Raw genomic sequence first — 18,631 nt, forward strand, 5'->3', positions numbered from 1 at the left:
AAGCCTAAACAAGTTCAGGAGTACAAATTTGCTTAACATGTCATAAAGTTGCATGGACTCTGTGTGCCATAATTGTGATTTTTTTTTAATGACTACCCCACACATACATTACATAGGATTACTGTAAGGTCCCTCAGTCGAGCAGGTAATTTCAAACACAGACCAGGGAGGTTTTCCAATGTCTCGTAAAGAAGGGAACCTAGTAGATGGGTAAAAAACAACTTGGAATATGTTGAAGTTATTAATTACACCTTGGATGGTGTATCGATACGCAAAGATACAGGTGTCCTTCCTAGCTTAGTTACCGGTGAGGAAGGAAACCATTCAGGGATTTCACTATGATAGAAAACTGAGGATGGATCAACAACATTGTAGTTACTCTACAATACTAGCATGAAAAGGAAGCCTGTACAGAATAAAAAATATTTGTCCTGAATACAAAGCATTATGTTTGGAGCAAACAACATCAAGTATGGTGGTGGCTGCATCATGTTATGGGTATGTTTGTCATTGGCAAGGACTAGGGAGTTTTTTTTTTAGGATAAAAAGAAACAGGATATATCTAAACAGAGGAAAACCTGGTTCAGTCTGCTTTCTGGGAGACACATTCACCTTTCAGCAGGACAATAACCTAAAACACAAGGCCAAATATACACTACAGTTGCTTACCAAGACGACATTGAATGTGGCTGAGTTAGTTTGGACTTAAATCAGCATTAAAATCCATGGCAAGACTTGAACATGGCTGTCTAGCAATGATGAACAACCAACTTGACAGAGTTTAAAGAATTTGTTAAAAAAATGATGTGCAAATATTGTACAATTCAGCTGGGCAAAGCTCTTAGCGACTTACCCAGAAAGACTCACAGCTGTATTCGCTTCCAAAGGTGATTCTAACATGTATTGACTCAGGGGGTTGAATACTTATGTAAATTAGATATTTCTGTTTTTCACTTTTCAATAAATTAGCTAACATTTCCCCAAAACACGTTTTCATTATGGGGTAGTGTGTGTAGATGGGTGACAGCATTCAAAATGTGTATTAAATATATTTCAGGCTTTAACACAACATGTGGAATAAGGCAGGGGGTCTGAGTACATTCAGCGGGAACCACTTCAGCCAATATAAGCTCCCCAACATGATTGCTTTTAATCAAAGTTAAGTTGTCATATTTCTTCACTGCCCTGTGAAGTGTTTCACACACCTCAGTGTTATACCATCAGTGAATACTGATGCAGTTCAAATTAAGTCTCTTCGTTACTAACAAGAAAATGTTAAAATATATAAATCAGAAGTGCTACCTGGTATAGGATCAGGATAAGCACTTAATTAAGAGACTACAAAACATTGTTCACTTTAAAAAAAACACACAGTACACATCTGTATGAACAGTTAACAGGATGTTGTTCAGAGAAAGAGGAAGGACCTTGCGAGTGCTTTAGGTGTGTTCCTGTAGCAGCAGATTGGAAAAAGGGGGGGGGGGGGGGGGGGCAGTACCAGGCCTGGAGTAAACACTGCTGCTCCAGCTACAAACAACTAGCTAAGTAGAATTAGTCTCGGGAGTATCGTATTGTTGTTCCCAATGCCAGCTTTCAGGCCGAGTCTGTGCGCTTGGTCAACCTACACCTGGAGCAAAGTAGTGTGACATCATCCCACTACCTAAAGATCCTGCAGCCAGTCACCAGAGCATTTCATTCAGTAGTGTGACATCATCCCACTACCTAAAGATCCTGCAGCCAGTCACCGGAGCATTTCATTCAGTAGTGTGACATCATCCCACTACCTAAAGATCCTACAGCCAGTCACCAGAGCATTTCATTCAGTAGTGTGACATCATCCCACTACCTAAAGATCCTGCAGCCAGTCACCAGAGCATTTCATTCAGTAGTGTGACATCATCCCACTACCTAAAGATCCTGCAGCCAGTCACCGGAGCATTTCATTCAGTAGTGTGACATCATCCCACTACCTAAAGATCCTACAGCCAGTCACCAGAGCATTTCATTCAGTAGTGTGACATCATCCCACTACCTAAAGATCCTGCAGCCAGTCACCGGAGCATTCCATTCAGTAGTGTGACATCATCCCACTACCTAAAGATCCTGCAGCCAGTCACCGGAGCATTCCATTCAGTAGTGTGACATCATCCCACTACCTAAAGATCCTGCAGCCAGTCACCGGAGCATTTCATTCAGTAGTGTGACATCATCCCACTACCTAAAGATCCTGCAGCCAGTCACCGGAGCATTTCATTCAGTAGTGTGACATCATCCCACTACCTAAAGATCCTGCAGCCAGTCACCGGAGCATTCCATTCAGTAGTGTGACATCATCCCACTACCTAAAGATCCTGCAGCCAGTCACCAGAGCATTTCATTCAGTAGTGTGACATCATCCCACTACCTAAAGATCCTGCAGCCAGTCACCAGAGCATTTCATTCAGTAGTGTGACATCATCCCACTACCTAAAGATCCTGCAGCCAGTCACCAGAGCATTTCATTCAGTAGTGTGACATCATCCCACTACCTAAAGATCCTGCAGCCAGTCACCAGAGCATTTCATTCAGTGTGACATCATCCCACTACCTAAAGATCCTGCAGCCAGTCACCAGAGCATTTCATTCAGTAGTGTGACATCATCCCACTACCTAAAGATCCTGCAGCCAGTCACCAGAGCATTTCATTCAGTAGTGTGACATCATCCCACTACCTAAAGATCCTGCAGCCAGTCACCGGAGCATTTCATTCAGTAGTGTGACATCATCCCACTACCTAAAGATCCTACAGCCAGTCACCAGAGCATTTCATTCAGTAGTGTGACATCATCCCACTACCTAAAGATCCTGCAGCCAGTCACCGGAGCATTCCATTCAGTAGTGTGACATCATCCCACTACCTAAAGATCCTGCAGCCAGTCACCGGAGCATTCCATTCAGTAGTGTGACATCATCCCACTACCTAAAGATCCTGCAGCCAGTCACCGGAGCATTTCATTCAGTAGTGTGACATCATCCCACTACCTAAAGATCCTGCAGCCAGTCACCGGAGCATTTCATTCAGTAGTGTGACATCATCCCACTACCTAAAGATCCTGCAGCCAGTCACCGGAGCATTCCATTCAGTAGTGTGACATCATCCCACTACCTAAAGATCCTGCAGCCAGTCACCAGAGCATTTCATTCAGTAGTGTGACATCATCCCACTACCTAAAGATCCTGCAGCCAGTCACCAGAGCATTTCATTCAGTAGTGTGACATCATCCCACTACCTAAAGATCCTGCAGCCAGTCACCAGAGCATTTCATTCAGTAGTGTGACATCATCCCACTACCTAAAGATCCTGCAGCCAGTCACCAGAGCATTTCATTCAGTGTGACATCATCCCACTACCTAAAGATCCTGCAGCCAGTCACCAGAGCATTTCATTCAGTAGTGTGACATCATCCCACTACCTAAAGATCCTGCAGCCAGTCACCAGAGCATTTCATTCAGTAGTGTGACATCATCCCACTAGCTAAAGATCCTGCAGCCAGTCACCAGAGCATTTCATTCAGTAGTGTGACATCATCCCACTACCTAAAGATCCTGCAGCCAGTCACCAGAGCATTTCATTCAGTAGTGTGACATCATCCCACTACATAAAGATCCTGCAGCCAGTCACCGGAGCATTTCATTCAGTAGTGTGACATCATCCCACTACCTAAAGATCCTGCAGCCAGTCACCGGAGCATTTCATTCAGTAGTGTGACATCATCCCACTACCTAAAGATCCTGCAGCCAGTCACCAGAGCATTTCATTCAGTAGTGTGACATCATCCCACTACCTAAAGATCCTGCAGCCAGTCACCGGAGCATTTCATTCAGTAGTGTGACATCATCCCACTACCTAAAGATCCTGCAGCCAGTCACCGGAGCATTTCATAATATATTCTATTTAGTAGATGCTATTATCCAAAGCATTTCAAAATGGTTGACTGGGTGGGATTTGACTTGTTGTGGTTGGTACTGCCTTGGTCTGTCTCTGGCATGGCCGCTCCATGGTGGCAGAAGTGGGATCCCAAGCTTATTCTGGCTCCGTCCATCTGTCTTTGTAGCAGCAGTCCTTGAAGTAGTTATTTGTGTGGGGTGACGTAACGCTGCTTTGTGAGTGTTGTGCAGAAGGGTCCAGGTTCGAGCCCAGGGATGGGCCTGGACGAGGCCTACTCTGTTACACTAGGGGTAGCCTGGGCAGTCCTCGTCATGCTGGGGGTAGCTTGGGCAGTCCTAGGTCATAGTCTGCCTGGGCAGTCCTAGTCTGCTTGGGGGTAGTTTACTCTGGGCAGTCCTAGTCTGCTTGGGGGTAGTTTACTCTGGGCAGTCCTAGTCTGCCCGGGGGTAGTTTACTCTGGGCAGTCCTAGTCTGCTTGGGGGTAGTTTACTCTGGGCAGTCCTAGTCTGCCCGGGGGTAGTTTACTCTGGGCAGTCCTAGGTGTGCACAGTGTAGTCTGGGCAGGGGTGGCTGTGGCGGTGCGTTAAGATGAAGAGGGCAGCCTGGTGCCACCAGTAGAACATCACAATGACCAGAACATGCCACACCTGGTGGCTGGAGCCCAGGTAGTTCAACTGACCTGAGGGAAGACGCAAAGGCATGGTTATGATGGGTTTACAAAAAACATTAAAGAATGCATGGTTTCCTAACCATAACAAGGGACCTGAAATGTCATCTAGGCTCAATTTTTTCCTGTGATTCCATCTCCCCGCTTAATTCTCAACCATTTTAAAGGAGACGGACTAAAGTCCACTCACACCTTCTCCAAATCTTTTTCCAAGAAAAAGGCGAGAGGATGCAAGTAAAGAGAGGAAGAACTCAAAGTCGTGAGCGTACCTGGGAAGTAGCGTTCAGGGACCTTCGAGACGTAGAAGATGAAGGCTAAGGCAGCGATCACGTACATCCCCAGAACACGAGGAATAAAAGACTGGAGATAAGAAGAATATTAGATAATGTGTAGTTGCATTGGGTGTAGTCCGCTAGGGGACGATTCAAGGAGTGACATTTAGAAAAAGACCCGTAGGGGTAGTTTCCTAGACACAGTTTAGGTCGTATCCTGGGCTAAAATACAGATACTCCACTGAGCAGATGATGGTGTCCAGAACGAGCCTTAATCAGTGTCCGGGAAACCAGCCCTTAAAGTTTAGAGTCCTTTGGAGACAGTAGGCTATTAGTTAGCTGACCTGTACGAGCTCCGAAGAGAAGCCCCCGTTGAGCCAGACCCAGTGTACGGTGGGGATGAGGCCGTAGCCGGCCACGCTGCAGAAGAGAATGGAGCGGAGCCGCTGCCACTGCTTGCTGAGGTAGTGGGGGTGGATCTGGGCAAAGAACACCGCCAGGATCATAGCTAGCACCGTCACCAGGTACACCTGACGCCAGTACTGACATGAGAAGGAATAGAACAGATATTGTCAATTTTTACAATAGAAATGGATTGATTTGCTGGGGGGGGCTCCCGAGTGGCACAGGCGTCACTACAGACCCTGGTTCGAATCCAGGCTGTATCACAACCGGACGTGATTGGGTGGCGCACAAATGGCCCAGCATCGCCCGGGGTTTGGCCGTCATTGTAAATAAGAATTTGTTCTTAACTGACTTGCCTAGTTAAATCAAAAAAATATATTTATACACCCAATGTCTCACACAAAGGTCTGAGGATATGAAATGTGTTGCACCTGTTAATTAAGTAGACCTATATATTCTTCAAGTGTTTAAAAAATAAACTATACTTTTCCAGGGCATTTATTCAGATACCCTCGCTTGCCAATTTGAGTGGAATTCACAGGGATTTCATTTTCACAAGGAAAATACCAACACACAGGACTACTGGGATATACACTTCAAGTATTTTCCATCCCTCATAAACCCATTCCACAAAGCGTGACTTCATTGTATTTCAGTTATATTACTAAAAACAGATGTATTTTTTTAAACCCAGACCTTTTTTCTTTGGGGACTCGGCTGAGTATTCACCCAGAGTGGAGAAGTCATGGTAGGCAGGGGAGGAGATGGTTGTCTCCCCTATGTGTGAATGTCATATGGTGGGTAAACAGGAGTGATGGACCGCAGCCATCTGGTTCTGACTGGAGCAGATTTCAGCCGCGTTCTGGGGGGCACAATAACCCAGCACTTCCAATATGCGGGGGAAAAAGCTAACTGGCGGTGCCGCCAGAACTCTGACAGAAACACGTGAGGGGTGGCTGGAGAAGGAACCGACGGGCCACACTTCCAAGTCTAAGTGGTTTTCTTTCAGCAGTACAGAGCAGCAATGAACTGAAACATGTATTATTTTTGATGGGAACAATGCATTTCAAGTGATACATTCAATGAACTCTTTTCAAGGGTCACCATGTAGAAATGGTGAAAGCTGAGAAAGTAGGCTCCACTACTACACGAGAGTCCTTAAGGAGTCAAACAGAACTGTTCAGAACAAAGATGCAGGGATGGAAAATGAAGCCAGCCCGCTAGCCTGAGGTCAGTGAAGCCTGCCCGCTAGCCTGAGGTCAGTGAAGCCAGCCCGCTAGCCCGAGGTCAGTGAAGCCTGCCCGCTAGCCTGAGGTCAGTGAAGCCTGCCCGCTAGCCTGAGGTCAGTGAAGCCTGCCCGCTAGCCCGAGGTCAGTGAAGCCTGCCCGCTAGCCCGAGGTCAGTGAAGCCTGCCCGCTAGCCCGAGGTCAGTGAAGCCAGCCCGCTAGCCCGAGGTCAGTGAAGCCTGCCCGCTAGCCCGAGGTCAGTGAAGCCTGCCCGCTAGCCTGAGGTCAGTGAAGCCTGCCCGCTAGCCTGAGGTCAGTGAAGCCTGCCCGCTAGCCTGAGGTCAGTGAAGCCTGCCCGCTAGCCTGAGGTCAGTGAAGCCTGCCCGCTAGCCTGAGGTCAGTGAAGCAAGCCCGCTAGCCTGAGGTCAGTGAAGCCTGCCCGCTAGCCTGAGGTCAGTGAAGCCTGCCCGCTAGCCCGAGGTCAGTGAAGCAAGCCCGCTAGCCCGAGGTCAGTGAAGCAAGCCCGCTAGCCCGAGGTCAGTGAAGCCAGCCCGCTAGCCCGAGGTCAGTGAAGCCTGCCCGCTAGCCCGAGGTCAGTGAAGCAAGCCCGCTAGCCTGAGGTCAGTGAAGCCTGCCCGCTAGCCTGAGGTCAGTGAAGCCTGCCCGCTAGCCTGAGGTCAGTGAAGCCTGCCCGCTAGCCTGAGGTCAGTGAAGCCTGCCCGCTAGCCTGAGGTCAGTGAAGCCTGCCCGCTAGCCTGAGGTCAGTGAAGCCTGCCCGCTAGCCTGAGGTCAGTGAAGCCTGCCCGCTAGCCTGAGGTCAGTGAAGCCTGCCCGCTAGCCTGAGGTCAGTGAAGCCTGCCCGCTAGCCTGAGGTCAGTGAAGCCTGCCCGCTAGCCTGAGGTCAGTGAAGCCTGCCCGCTAGCCTGAGGTCAGTGAAGCCTGCCCGAGGTCAGTGAAGCCAGCCGGCTAGCCCGAGGTCAGTGAAGCCTGCCCGCTAGCCTGAGGTCAGTGAAGCCAGCCCGCTAGCCTGAGGTCAGTGAAGCCAGCCCGCTAGCCTGAGGTCAGTGAAGCCAGCCCGCTAGCCTGAGGTCAGTGAAGCCAGCCCGCTAGCCTGAGGTCAGTGAAGCCAGCCCGCTAGCCTGAGGTCAGTGAAGCCAGCCGGCTAGCCCGAGGTCAGTGAAGCCAGCCGGCTAGCCCGAGGTCAGTGAAGCCTGCCCGAGGTCAGTGAAGCCAGCTGGCTAGCCCGAGGTCAGTGAAGCCAGCCCGAGGTCAGTGAAGCCAGCCCGCTAGCCTGAGGTCAGTGAAGCCTGCCCGAGGTCAGTGAAGCCAGCCGGCTAGCCCGAGGTCAGTGAAGCCTGCCCGAGGTCAGTGAAGCCAGCCCGCTAGCCTGAGGTCAGTGAAGCCAGCCCGCTAGCCTGAGGTCAGTGAAGCCAGCCGGCTAGCCTGAGGTCAGTGAAGCCAGCCGGCTAGCCTGAGGTTAGTAAAGCCAGCCCGCTAGCCTGAGGTCAGTGAAGCCAGCCCGCTAGCCTGAGGTTAGTAAAGCCAGCCGGCTAGCCCGAGGTCAGTGAAGCAAGCCCGCTAGCCTGAGGTCAGTGAAGCAAGCCCGCTAGCCTAAGGTTAGTAAAGCCTGCCGGCTAGCCCGAGGTCAGTAAAGCCTGCCTGAGGTCAGTGAAGCCAGCCCGCTAGCCTGAGGTTAGTAAAGCCAGCCGGCTAGCCCGAGGTCAGTGAAGCAAGCCCGCTAGCCTGAGGTCAGTGAAGCAAGCCCGCTAGCCTGAGGTTAGTAAAGCCTGCCGGCTAGCCCGAGGTCAGTAAAGCCTGCCTGAGGTCAGTGAAGCCAGCCCGCTAGCCTGAGGTTAGTAAAGCCTGCCGGCTAGCCCGAGGTCAGTGAAGCAAGCCCGCTAGCCTGAGGTCAGTGAAGCAAGCCCGCTAGCCTGAGGTTAGTAAAGCCTGCCCGCTAGCCTGAGGTTAGTAAAGCCTGCCCGAGGTCAGTGATGCCAGCCCGCTAGCCCGAGGTCAGTGAAGCCTGCCCGAGGTCAGTGAAGCCAGCCGGCTAGCCCGAGGTCAGTGAAGCCAGCCAGCTAGCCCGAGGTCAGTGAAGCCAGCCCGAGGTCAGTGAAGCCAGCCGGCTAGTCCGAGGTCAGTGAAGCCAGCCCGCTAGCCCGAGGTCAGTGAAGCCAGCCGGCTAGCCCGAGGTCAGTGAAGCCAGCCGGCTAGCCCGAGGTCAGTGAAGCCTGCCTGAGGTCAGTGAAGCCTGCCCGCTAGCCTGAGGTCAGTGAAGCCTGCCCGAGGTCAGTGATGCCAGCCCGCTAGCCTGAGGTCAGTGAAGCCTGCCCGAGGTCAGTGAAGCCAGCCGGCTAGCCCGAGGTCAGTGAAGCCTGCCCGAGGTCAGTGAAGCCAGCCCGCTAGCCTGAGGTCAGTGAAGCCAGCCCGCTAGCCTGAGGTCAGTGAAGCCAGCCGGCTAGCCCGAGGTCAGTGAAGCCAGCCGGCTAGCCCGAGGTCAGTGAAGCCAGCCGGCTAGCCCGAGGTCAGTGAAGCCAGCCGGCTAGCCCGAGGTCAGTGAAGCCAGCCGGCTAGCCCGAGGTCAGTGAAGCCTGCCCGAGGTCAGTGAAGCCAGCCGGCTAGCCCGAGGTCAGTGAAGCCAGCCCGAGGTCAGTGAAGCCAGCCCGCTAGCCTGAGGTCAGTGAAGCCTGCCCGAGGTCAGTGAAGCCTGCCCGAGGTCAGTGAAGCCTGCCCGCTAGCCTGAGGTCAGTGAAGCCAGCCGGCTAGCCTGAGGTCAGTGAAGCCAGCCGGCTAGCCTGAGGTCAGTGAAGCCAGCCGGCTAGCCTGAGGTCAGTGAAGCCAGCCGGCTAGCCTGAGGTCAGTGAAGCCAGCCGGCTAGCCTGAGGTTAGTAAAGCCAGCCCGCTAGCCTGAGGTCAGTGAAGCCCGCCCGCTAGCCTGAGGTTAGTAAAGCCAGCCGGCTAGCCCGAGGTCAGTGAAGCAAGCCCGCTAGCCTGAGGTCAGTGAAGCAAGCCCGCTAGCCTGAGGTCAGTGAAGCAAGCCCGCTAGCCTGAGGTTAGTAAAGCCTGCCGGCTAGCCCGAGGTCAGTAAAGCCTGCCTGAGGTCAGTGAAGCCAGCCCGCTAGCCTGAGGTTAGTAAAGCCAGCCGGCTAGCCCGAGGTCAGTGAAGCAAGCCCGCTAGCCTGAGGTCAGTGAAGCAAGCCCGCTAGCCTGAGGTTAGTAAAGCCTGCCGGCTAGCCCGAGGTCAGTAAAGCCTGCCTGAGGTCAGTGAAGCCAGCCCGCTAGCCTGAGGTTAGTAAAGCCTGCCGGCTAGCCCGAGGTCAGTGAAGCAAGCCCGCTAGCCTGAGGTCAGTGAAGCAAGCCCGCTAGCCTGAGGTCAGTGAAGCAAGCCCGCTAGCCTGAGGTTAGTAAAGCCTGCCCGAGGTCAGTGATGCCAGCCCGCTAGCCCGAGGTCAGTGAAGCCAGCCGGCTAGCCCGAGGTCAGTGAAGCCAGCCCGAGGTCAGTGAAGCCAGCCGGCTAGCCCGAGGTCAGTGAAGCCAGCCGGCTAGCCCGAGGTCAGTGAAGCCAGCCGGCTAGCCCGAGGTCAGTGAAGCCAGCCGGCTAGCCCGAGGTCAGTGAAGCCAGCCGGCTAGCCCGAGGTCAGTGAAGCCAGCCGGCTAGCCCGATGTCAGTGAAGCCAGCCGGCTAGCCCGATGTCAGTGCAGCCAGCCGGCTAGCCCGAGGTCAGTGAAGCCAGCCCGAGGTCAGTGAAGCCAGCCGGCTAGCCCGAGGTCAGTGAAGCCAGCCCGCTAGCCCGAGGTCAGTGAAGCCAACCGGCTAGCCCGAGGTCAGTGAAGCCAGCCGGCTAGCCCGAGGTCAGTGAAGCCAGCCCGAGGTCAGTGAAGCCAGCCGGCTAGCCCGAGGTCAGTGAAGCCAGCCCGCTAGCCCGAGGTCAGTACTTTTCAGACTGTACAGTGAAAAACATTTCTTTCCGGCTCTTTCCCATAATAATAATATAATACATGAGAAATAAGAACACGAGAAGTAAGTAAGCTATATACAGGCTCAGTTCCAGGGTCAGTAGCTATATACAGGCTCAGTTCCAGGGTCAGTAGCTATATACAGGCTCAGTTCCAGGGTCAGTAGCTATATACAGGCTCAGTTCCAGGGTCAGTAGCTATATACAGGCTCAGTTCCAGGGTCAGTAGCTATATACAGGCTCAGTTCCAGGGTCAGTAGCTATATACAGGCTCAGTTCCAGGGTCAGTAGCTATATACAGGCTCAGTTCCAGGGTCAGTAGCTATATACAGGCTCAGTTCCAGGGTCAGTAGCTATATACAGGCTCAGTTCCAGGGTCAGTAGCTATATACAGGCTCAGTTCCAGGGTCAGTAGCTACATATAGGCACAGTTCCAGGGTCAGTAGCTACATACAGGCTCAGTTCCAGGGTCAGTAGCTATATACAATGTGCAAAAATAAAATAAGGGTCAAATCAGATAGTCTGTGTAGCCATTCTGTTAGGTATTTAGCAGTCTTAGCAGGCTTGGGGATAGAAGGTGTTCAGGAGCCTGTTGGTGTCAGACTTGTTGCTCAGGTACGGCTTTCCATGCAGAAAGAGAGAGACCTGTCTATTGCTTGGGTGGCTGGAGTCTTTAACAATTACCAACTAGCCCAACAGACCACTAAAATTCGGGAATTTTCAAACATCGTATGGCACAGATATTGAACCCGAATGTTACCGAGGCTAGTAGAAATCGCAGTCTACTAGCCCAGCTGGTCAGTGCCAGGAAATCCGTAAGTGTCTTCATTCCTAGTGAAATTCTGTTTGCCCTTTTTTCAGAACGGCAGCTCTTGCTCCATTTCTCCTGCGCAAGTGATGCCCCCAACAGAAGCAGGATAACAGCTGATGATGCCCCCAACAGAAGCAGGATAACAGCTGATGATGCCCCCCAACAGAAGCGGGATAACAGCTGACGATGCCCCCCAACAGAAGCAGGATAACAGCTGACGATGCCCCCAACAGAAGCAGGATAACAGCTGACGATGCCCCCAACAGAAGCAGGATAACAGCTGACGATGCCCCCAACAGAAGCAGGATAACAGCTGATGATGCCCCCAACAGAAGCAGGATAACAGCTGATGATGCCCCCAACAGAAGCAGGATAACAGCTGATGATGCCCCCAACAGAAGCAGGATAACAGCTGATGATGCCCCCCAACAGAAGCGGGATAACAGCTGATGCCCCCCAACAGAAGCAGGATAACAGCTGATGATGATGCCCCCAACAGAAGCAGGATAACAGCTGATGATGATGCCCCCAACAGAAGCGGGATAACAGCTGATGATGCCCCCCAACAGAAGCGGGATAACAGCTGATGATGCCCCCCAACAGAAGCGGGATAACAGCGGATGATGCCCCCAACAGAAGCGGGATAACAGCGGATGATGCCCCCAACAGAAGCGGGATAACAGCTGATGATGCCCCCCAACAGAAGCGGGATAACAGCTGATGATGCCCCCCAACAGAAGCGGGATAACAGCTGATGATGCCCCCCAACAGAAGCGGGATAACAGCTGATGATGCCCCCCAACAGAAGCGGGATAACAGCTGATGATGCCCCCCAACAGAAGCGGGATAACAGCTGATGATGCCCCCCAACAGAAGCGGGATAACAGCTGATGATGCCCCCCAACAGAAGCGGGATAACAGCTGATGATGCCCCCAACAGAAGCGGGATAACAGCTGATGATGCCCCCAACAGAAGCGGGATAACAGCTGATGATGCCCCCAACAGAAGCGGGATAACAGCTGATGATGCCCCCCAACAGAAGCGGGATAACAGCTGATGATGCCCCCCAACAGAAGCGGGATAACAGCTGATGATGCCCCCCAACAGAAGCGGGATAACAGCTGATGCCCCCCAACAGAAGCAGGATAACAGCTGATGATGCCCCCCAACAGAAGCAGGATAACAGCTGATGATGCCCCCAACAGAAGCGGGATAACAGCTGATGATGCCCCCCAACAGAAGCGGGATAACAGCTGATGATGCCCCCCAACAGAAGCAGGATAACAGCTGATGCCCCCAACAGAAGCAGGATAACAGCTGATGATGCCCCCAACAGAAGCAGGATAACAGCTGATGATGCCCCCAACAGAAGCAGGATAACAGCTGATGATGCCCCCAACAGAAGCGGGATAACAGCTGATGATGATGCCCCCAACAGAAGCGGGATAACAGCTGATGATGCCCCCAACAGAAGCGGGATAACAGCTGATGATGCCCCCCAACAGAAGCGGGATAACAGCTGATGATGCCCCCCAACAGAAGTGGGATAACAGCTGATGATGCCCCCCAACAGAAGCAGGATAACAGCTGATGATGCCCCCACCAGAAGCAGGATAACAGCTGACGATGCCCCCAACAGAAGCGGGATAACAGCTGATGATGCCCCCCAACAGAAGTGGGATAACAGCTGATGCCCCCCAACAGAAGCGGGATAACAGCTGATGATGATGCCCCCCAACAGAAGCAGGATAACAGCTGATGATGCCCCCCAACAGAAGCAGGATAACAGCTGATGATGCCCCCCAACAGAAGCAGGATAACAGCTGATGATGCCCCCCAACAGAAGCAGGATAACAGCTGATGCCCCCCAACAGAAGCGGGATAACAGCTGATGCCCCCCAACAGAAGCAGGATAACAGCTGATGATGCCCCCAACAGAAGCGGGATAACGTGTTGACTGAGGCCTCCTTCAGAGGGTGCTGTTCAGGCCAGGTAAACGATCCCCACTGGATGGATTATATCGACTCCTATCAAACCTAAACCCATCCACACTACTACACCTCACCTCGTACACAAAACCCTTTACATGTCAAGCTGTCCCGGAAGTTGTGGATTTCATGCAAACTGAACTACAGCTGGGGAAAGTCAAGTGAGGTAACAGCAAGGAAAAGCGTTTTACGTGGTTAGAAGTTTGTTACATACGTTATTGCAGTAGAATGCGTAGAAGACCCCAGGTACGTAGCAGCCCAGGATGCCTATGGAGATGCCAGCGTAGTCCAGAGCCATCCAGCGGCGACTGGTCTTCTCTGAGCGGTGACAGCAGAACAGGTGGTATCCCACAGAGCACAGCATACAGAGCTGGACAGAGCAGAGACCATGTCATTTTTCCCCCCCCCCACCTTTATTTAACCAGGTAGGCAAGTTGAGAACAAGTTCTCATTTACAATTGCGACCTGGCCAAGATAAAGCAAAGCAGTTCGACACATACAACAACACAGAGCTACACATGGAGTAAAACAAACATACAGTCAATAATACAGTAGAAAAATAAGTCTATATACAATGTGAGCAAATGAGGTGAGATAAGGGAGGTGAAGGCCAAAAAAAAAAAAGGCCATGGTGGCGAAGTAAATACAATATAGCAAGTAAAACACTGGAATGGTTGATTTGCAGTGGAAGAATGTGCCAAGTAGAGATAGAAATAATGGGGTGCAAAGGAGCAAAATAAATAAATACAGTAGGGGAAGAGGTAGTTGTTTGGGCTAAATTATAGATAGGCTATGTACAGGTGCAGTAATCTGTGAGCTGCTCTGACAGTAGGGGAAGTAGTTCATTAAACTATGTCAGGAGGAGCGTACACAACGGCTGAACAGAGAGAACAAAACTATTTCAGAGAAGAAATGCTTTGAATGAAAGCTACATTCCTCATATTTTGGCTTATCTAAGGTCATTGAAGGTCATGGAACTTAGAATATGAATCTGGTTGCAGTGGCTATTCAGATTGACTGTCTGTTACCGCTCAGAGAAGTGGTGTAGGCTATATTCTTGATTACTTGTGTACTCTCCTCATCTCCTTCTTAAAACGAATTGGAGGAGAAAATACGAGGTTCCTCTCCTCTGACTTCCTCTTGCAATGAGTTGAGGACACGAATCAAGGAAATACAATTGAGATTCATCCATTGTGCCATTTTGTAGGGCAGTATAGTGTCACTCACTCCCCCACCAGGTATGGTATAGTAAACACCCCACCGGGTATGGCATAGTAAGCACCTCACCGGGTATGGTATAGTAAACACCCCACCGGGTATGGCATAGTAAGCACCTCACCGGGTATGGTATAGTAAACACCCCACCGGGTATGGCATAGTAAGCACCCCACCGGGTATGGCATAGTAAACACCCCACCGGGTATGGCATAGTAAACACCCCACCGGGTATGGCATAGTAAGCACCCCACCGGGTATGGTATAGTAAGCACCTCACCGGGTATGGTATAGTAAGCACCTCACCGGGTATGGTATAGTAAGCACCTCACCGGGTATGGCATAGTAAGCACCTCACCGGGTATGGTATAGTAAGCACCTCACCGGGTATGGTATAGTAAGCACCTCACCAGGTATGGTATAGTAAGCACCTCACCAGGTATGGTATAGTAAGCACCTCACCAGGTATGGTATAGTAAGCACCTCACCAGGTATGGTATAGTAAGCACCTCACCAGGTATGGTATAGTAAGCACCTCACCAGGTATGGTATAGTAAGCACCTCACCAGGTATGGTATAGTAAGCACCTCACCAGGTATGGTATAGTAAGCACCTCACCAGGTATGGTATAGTAAGCACCTCACCAGGTATGGTATAGTAAGCACCTCACCAGGTATGGTATAGTAAGCACCTCACCAGGTATGGTATAGTAAGCACCTCACCAGGTATGGTATAGTAAGCACCTCACCAGGTATGGTATAGTAAGCACCTCACCAGGTATGGTATAGTAAGCACCTCACCAGGTATGGTATAGTAAGCACCTCACCAGGTATGGTATAGTAAGCACCTCACCAGGTATGGTATAGTAAGCACCTCACCAGGTATGGTATAGTAAGCACCTCACCAGGTATGGTATAGTAAGCACCTCACCAGGTATGGTATAGTAAGCACCTCACCAGGTATGGTATAGTACCCACCTGGAAGCAGAAGAGTCCTATGGAATAGATGACATAGTCCTCCCGGGAGGCCCCGGTGGCAGGCAGCACAGACGCCATGTCGTAGATCCCCAGCGTGAAGAACAACAGGAAGCCCAGCAGGTGGCTCCAGATATTCACTGTCTCATTGGACAGGATGAACAGACTACAGGAAGTAAACACAGATATTCGCCATCTCATTTAGAGAGGAACAGACTACAGGAAGTAAACACAGATATACGCCGTCTCATTGGGCAAGATGAACAGACTACAGGAAGTGACACATGGTATAAGTGTTAGGCCTAGGTAGGATCTGTCTGAAAAATGTACAAGCTGTCAAATTCTTGATTCCTCTGTCCTTGTTTCCTCAATTTTACCCTCTTTCTCATTGGAGGAGAGGCTCCAAAATCTCTCCTCTTGGATCTCAGAGAGAGAGAGAGGTGAGTAATGGAAGAATCAAGGACAAGAGGAATCAAGGATTTGACAGTTAAATGTGGCCCAGATCTGTATGAGTTCAGCATACTGCACAGAGCAAGTTCCATGCATCTGTTATTTAGTTGTGTATGTTAAAAACCACCTTTTGATGCATAGCCTGGAGGGCAGGTAGGCTCTGTAGCCGTCTGTGATGTAAGGGTTATCCCTCAGGAACACTGGGATCTGTTCGTATGTGTACAGCCTTATCCCTCTGGGGACCAGCACGGGCCAGTACTGGTATCTCCCCCCCAGCTCGATGTAGTGGGCACTCTTCATCAGCTTCTGAGGCATGGTGGAACTACAGGAACGTTTAGGTGTCACCGCTGCATCACAGTCATCTGCTGAGAGAGAGAGAGAGAGACATCTTTTAAGTCAGAAATCAGTCAGGTATTTAGACAACTAGTCCTAGCTAGTAGTTTGGAATGAAAGAGAGAGATACAGAGCTTTCAGAAAGCATTCATACCACTTGACTTTTTCCACATTTTGTTGGGTTACAGCCTGAATGTAAAAATGGATCAAATTTAGATGTTGTGTCACTGGCCTACACACAATACCCCAAAATGTCAATGTAGAATTTTGTTTAGACATTTTGACAAATTAATTTAAAATGAAAAATCGGAAATGTCTTGAGTCAATAAGTATTCAACCCATTTGTTATGGCAAGCCTAAATAAGTTCAGGAGTAACATGATTTTTGAATGACTACCTCATCTCTGTACCCAACACACACAATTATCTGTAAGGTCCCTCAGTTAAGCAGTGAATTTCAAACACAGATACAACCACAAAGACCAGGAAGGTTTTCCAATGCCTCGCAAAGAAGGGCACCTATTGGTTAAAAAAAGCAGACATTGAATATCACTTTGAGCATGGTGAAGTTATTAATTACATGTTGAATGGTGTATCAATACAACCAGTCACTACAAAGATACAGGTGTCCTTCCTAGCTTAGTTGCCGGAGAGGAAGGAAACCGTTCAGGGATTTCACCATGAGGCTAATGTTGAGTTTAAAACAGTTAGAGTTTAATGGCTGTGATAGGAGAAAACTGAGGATGGATCAACAACATTGTAGTTACTCCACAATACTAACCTGAATGACAGAGTGAAAAGAAGGAAGCTTGTACAGAATACAAATATTACAAAACATGCATCCTGTTTTCCACAAGGCAGGCACTAAAGTAATACTGCAAAAATGTGGCAAAGAAATTAACTTTCTGTCCTGAATACAAAGCGTTATGTTTGGGGAAAATACAACACATCACTGTGAAGAGTACCACTCTTCATATTTTTTAAGGATGGTGGTGACTGCATCATCTTATGGGTTTGCTTGTCATCGGCTAGGACTGGGGAGTATTTCAGGATAAAAAGAAACGGGATAGAGCTAAACACAGACAAAATCCTACAGGAAAACCTGGTTCAGTCTGCTTTCCAACACACACTGGGAGACACATTCACCTTTCAGCAGGACAATAACCTAAAACACAAGGCCAAATATACACTGGAGTTGCTTAACAAGACAACATTGAATGTTCTTGAGTGGTTTAGTTACAGTTTTGACTTACAATCAACTTGAAAATCTAAGGCGAGACTTGAAAAATGGTGTCTAGCAATGATCAACAAGCAACTTGACAAAGTTTGAAGAACTCTTAAGAGACCCAGAAAGACAGCGGTAATCGCTGCCAAAGGTCATTCTAACTGACTCAGGGGTGTGAACACTTATGTCAATTAGATATTTCTCGATTTCATTTTCAATACATTTGCAAAAAAAAGTCTAAAAACAAGTTTTCACTTTGTCATTATGTTGTACTGTGTGTAGACAGACGGGTGAGATAAAAAAACAAACATTTAATCAATGTTCAATTCAGGCTGTTACAACACAATGTGGAATAAGTCAAGGTCTATGAATACTTTCTGAAGGTATTATCAGTTGTTGAGATCTGTTGGAATGGATACGTGATTATGTTTCCCTTGTTATTCACAGTGTAAAACATACAACGAACTAAAATACAATGAATTGAACATAGTTAAAAATTATAATTAAGCCGCTAGCATGTACACCCTTGAGTATCGACAAGACACGTCTTGACCGGTAGCTAGCTAAAATTCTAGCTAACTATCTGTGCTAATCACTGATCAGTCCATTAAAAAGCAATGTGTATTGATTCAGTTAGCTAATGATTAAACGGGTGATGGTTTGCTACAACGTATAACGTACATCAGTTAGCTTTATAATCAGCAAACTAGCCAATAAACTGCATTTGGGAATAACTAAGTAGATAGCTAGCAAGCTCTCATGCTAGCTAGCGAAGCTGTTGCTATTTACAGCTGGCTAAATCCTGATCAAAAGAGCTTACCTTTCAGTTTGGTGTACGCGTAGTTAGAGCCATTCAGATATTTCTTGTATGAATTACTGTACATTTATTTGGACCTCGTAATAGCCACGTTTACAACAACAGTAGACACATCAAAACACAAGCAGGTTCCCATCTTCCAAATCATCAATTCCTCTGACGTCATCAGTGATGGACCCAGTCAAATTCGTTCGTTTGAGTTGCCTGATGTAAAACCAAAAACTATTTGCGCTGTAGTGCTGAAATCAATGCAGGTTTGCGTTTGCTTTTCTGTGGTCAGGCCGCAGATAGGTTACTATCTTTCCACCTGATAAAACAACTAGTAGTTATCATGTCTAATTCTCATTAAATGGCTATCAATGAG

The 18,631-nt window shown here is 49.5% G+C and overlaps 1 protein-coding gene across 1 annotated transcript; it reads right to left on the reverse strand.

Annotated features, from left to right (window-relative positions):
- Nucleotides 1-594: 594 nt before the first annotated feature.
- LOC120063469 (progestin and adipoQ receptor family member 3-like) lies at nt 595-18,409 on the reverse strand. The gene is made up of 7 exons (XM_039013851.1): nt 18,271-18,409; nt 16,021-16,258; nt 15,447-15,609; nt 13,469-13,624; nt 5,212-5,409; nt 4,865-4,955; nt 595-4,607 (listed from the first exon to the last, which is right to left on the reverse strand). The coding sequence occupies exons 1-7, from the start codon at nt 18,332-18,334 to the stop codon at nt 4,465-4,467; spliced, it is 1,053 nt and encodes a 350-aa protein (XP_038869779.1). The 5' UTR covers nt 18,335-18,409; the 3' UTR covers nt 595-4,464.
- Between the last annotated feature and the right edge of the window lie 222 nt (nt 18,410-18,631).

This window comes from Salvelinus namaycush, chromosome 18 (assembly GCF_016432855.1).
Source record: "Salvelinus namaycush isolate Seneca chromosome 18, SaNama_1.0, whole genome shotgun sequence".
In the NCBI taxonomy this organism is placed as follows: domain Eukaryota; kingdom Metazoa; phylum Chordata; class Actinopteri; order Salmoniformes; family Salmonidae; genus Salvelinus; species Salvelinus namaycush.

Coding starts and splice junctions, on each gene's coding strand:
- LOC120063469 (XM_039013851.1), bottom strand. CDS start 18,334: ATGTACAGTAATTCATACAAGAAATATCTGAATGGCTCTAACTACGCG. Junction 16,259..18,270: donor CGCGTACACCAAACTGAAAG/GTAAGCTCTTTT, acceptor TCTCTCTCTCAG/CAGATGACTGTGATGCAGCG. Junction 15,610..16,020: donor TCCAGGCTATGCATCAAAAG/GTGGTTTTTAAC, acceptor TACTTCCTGTAG/TCTGTTCATCCTGTCCAATG.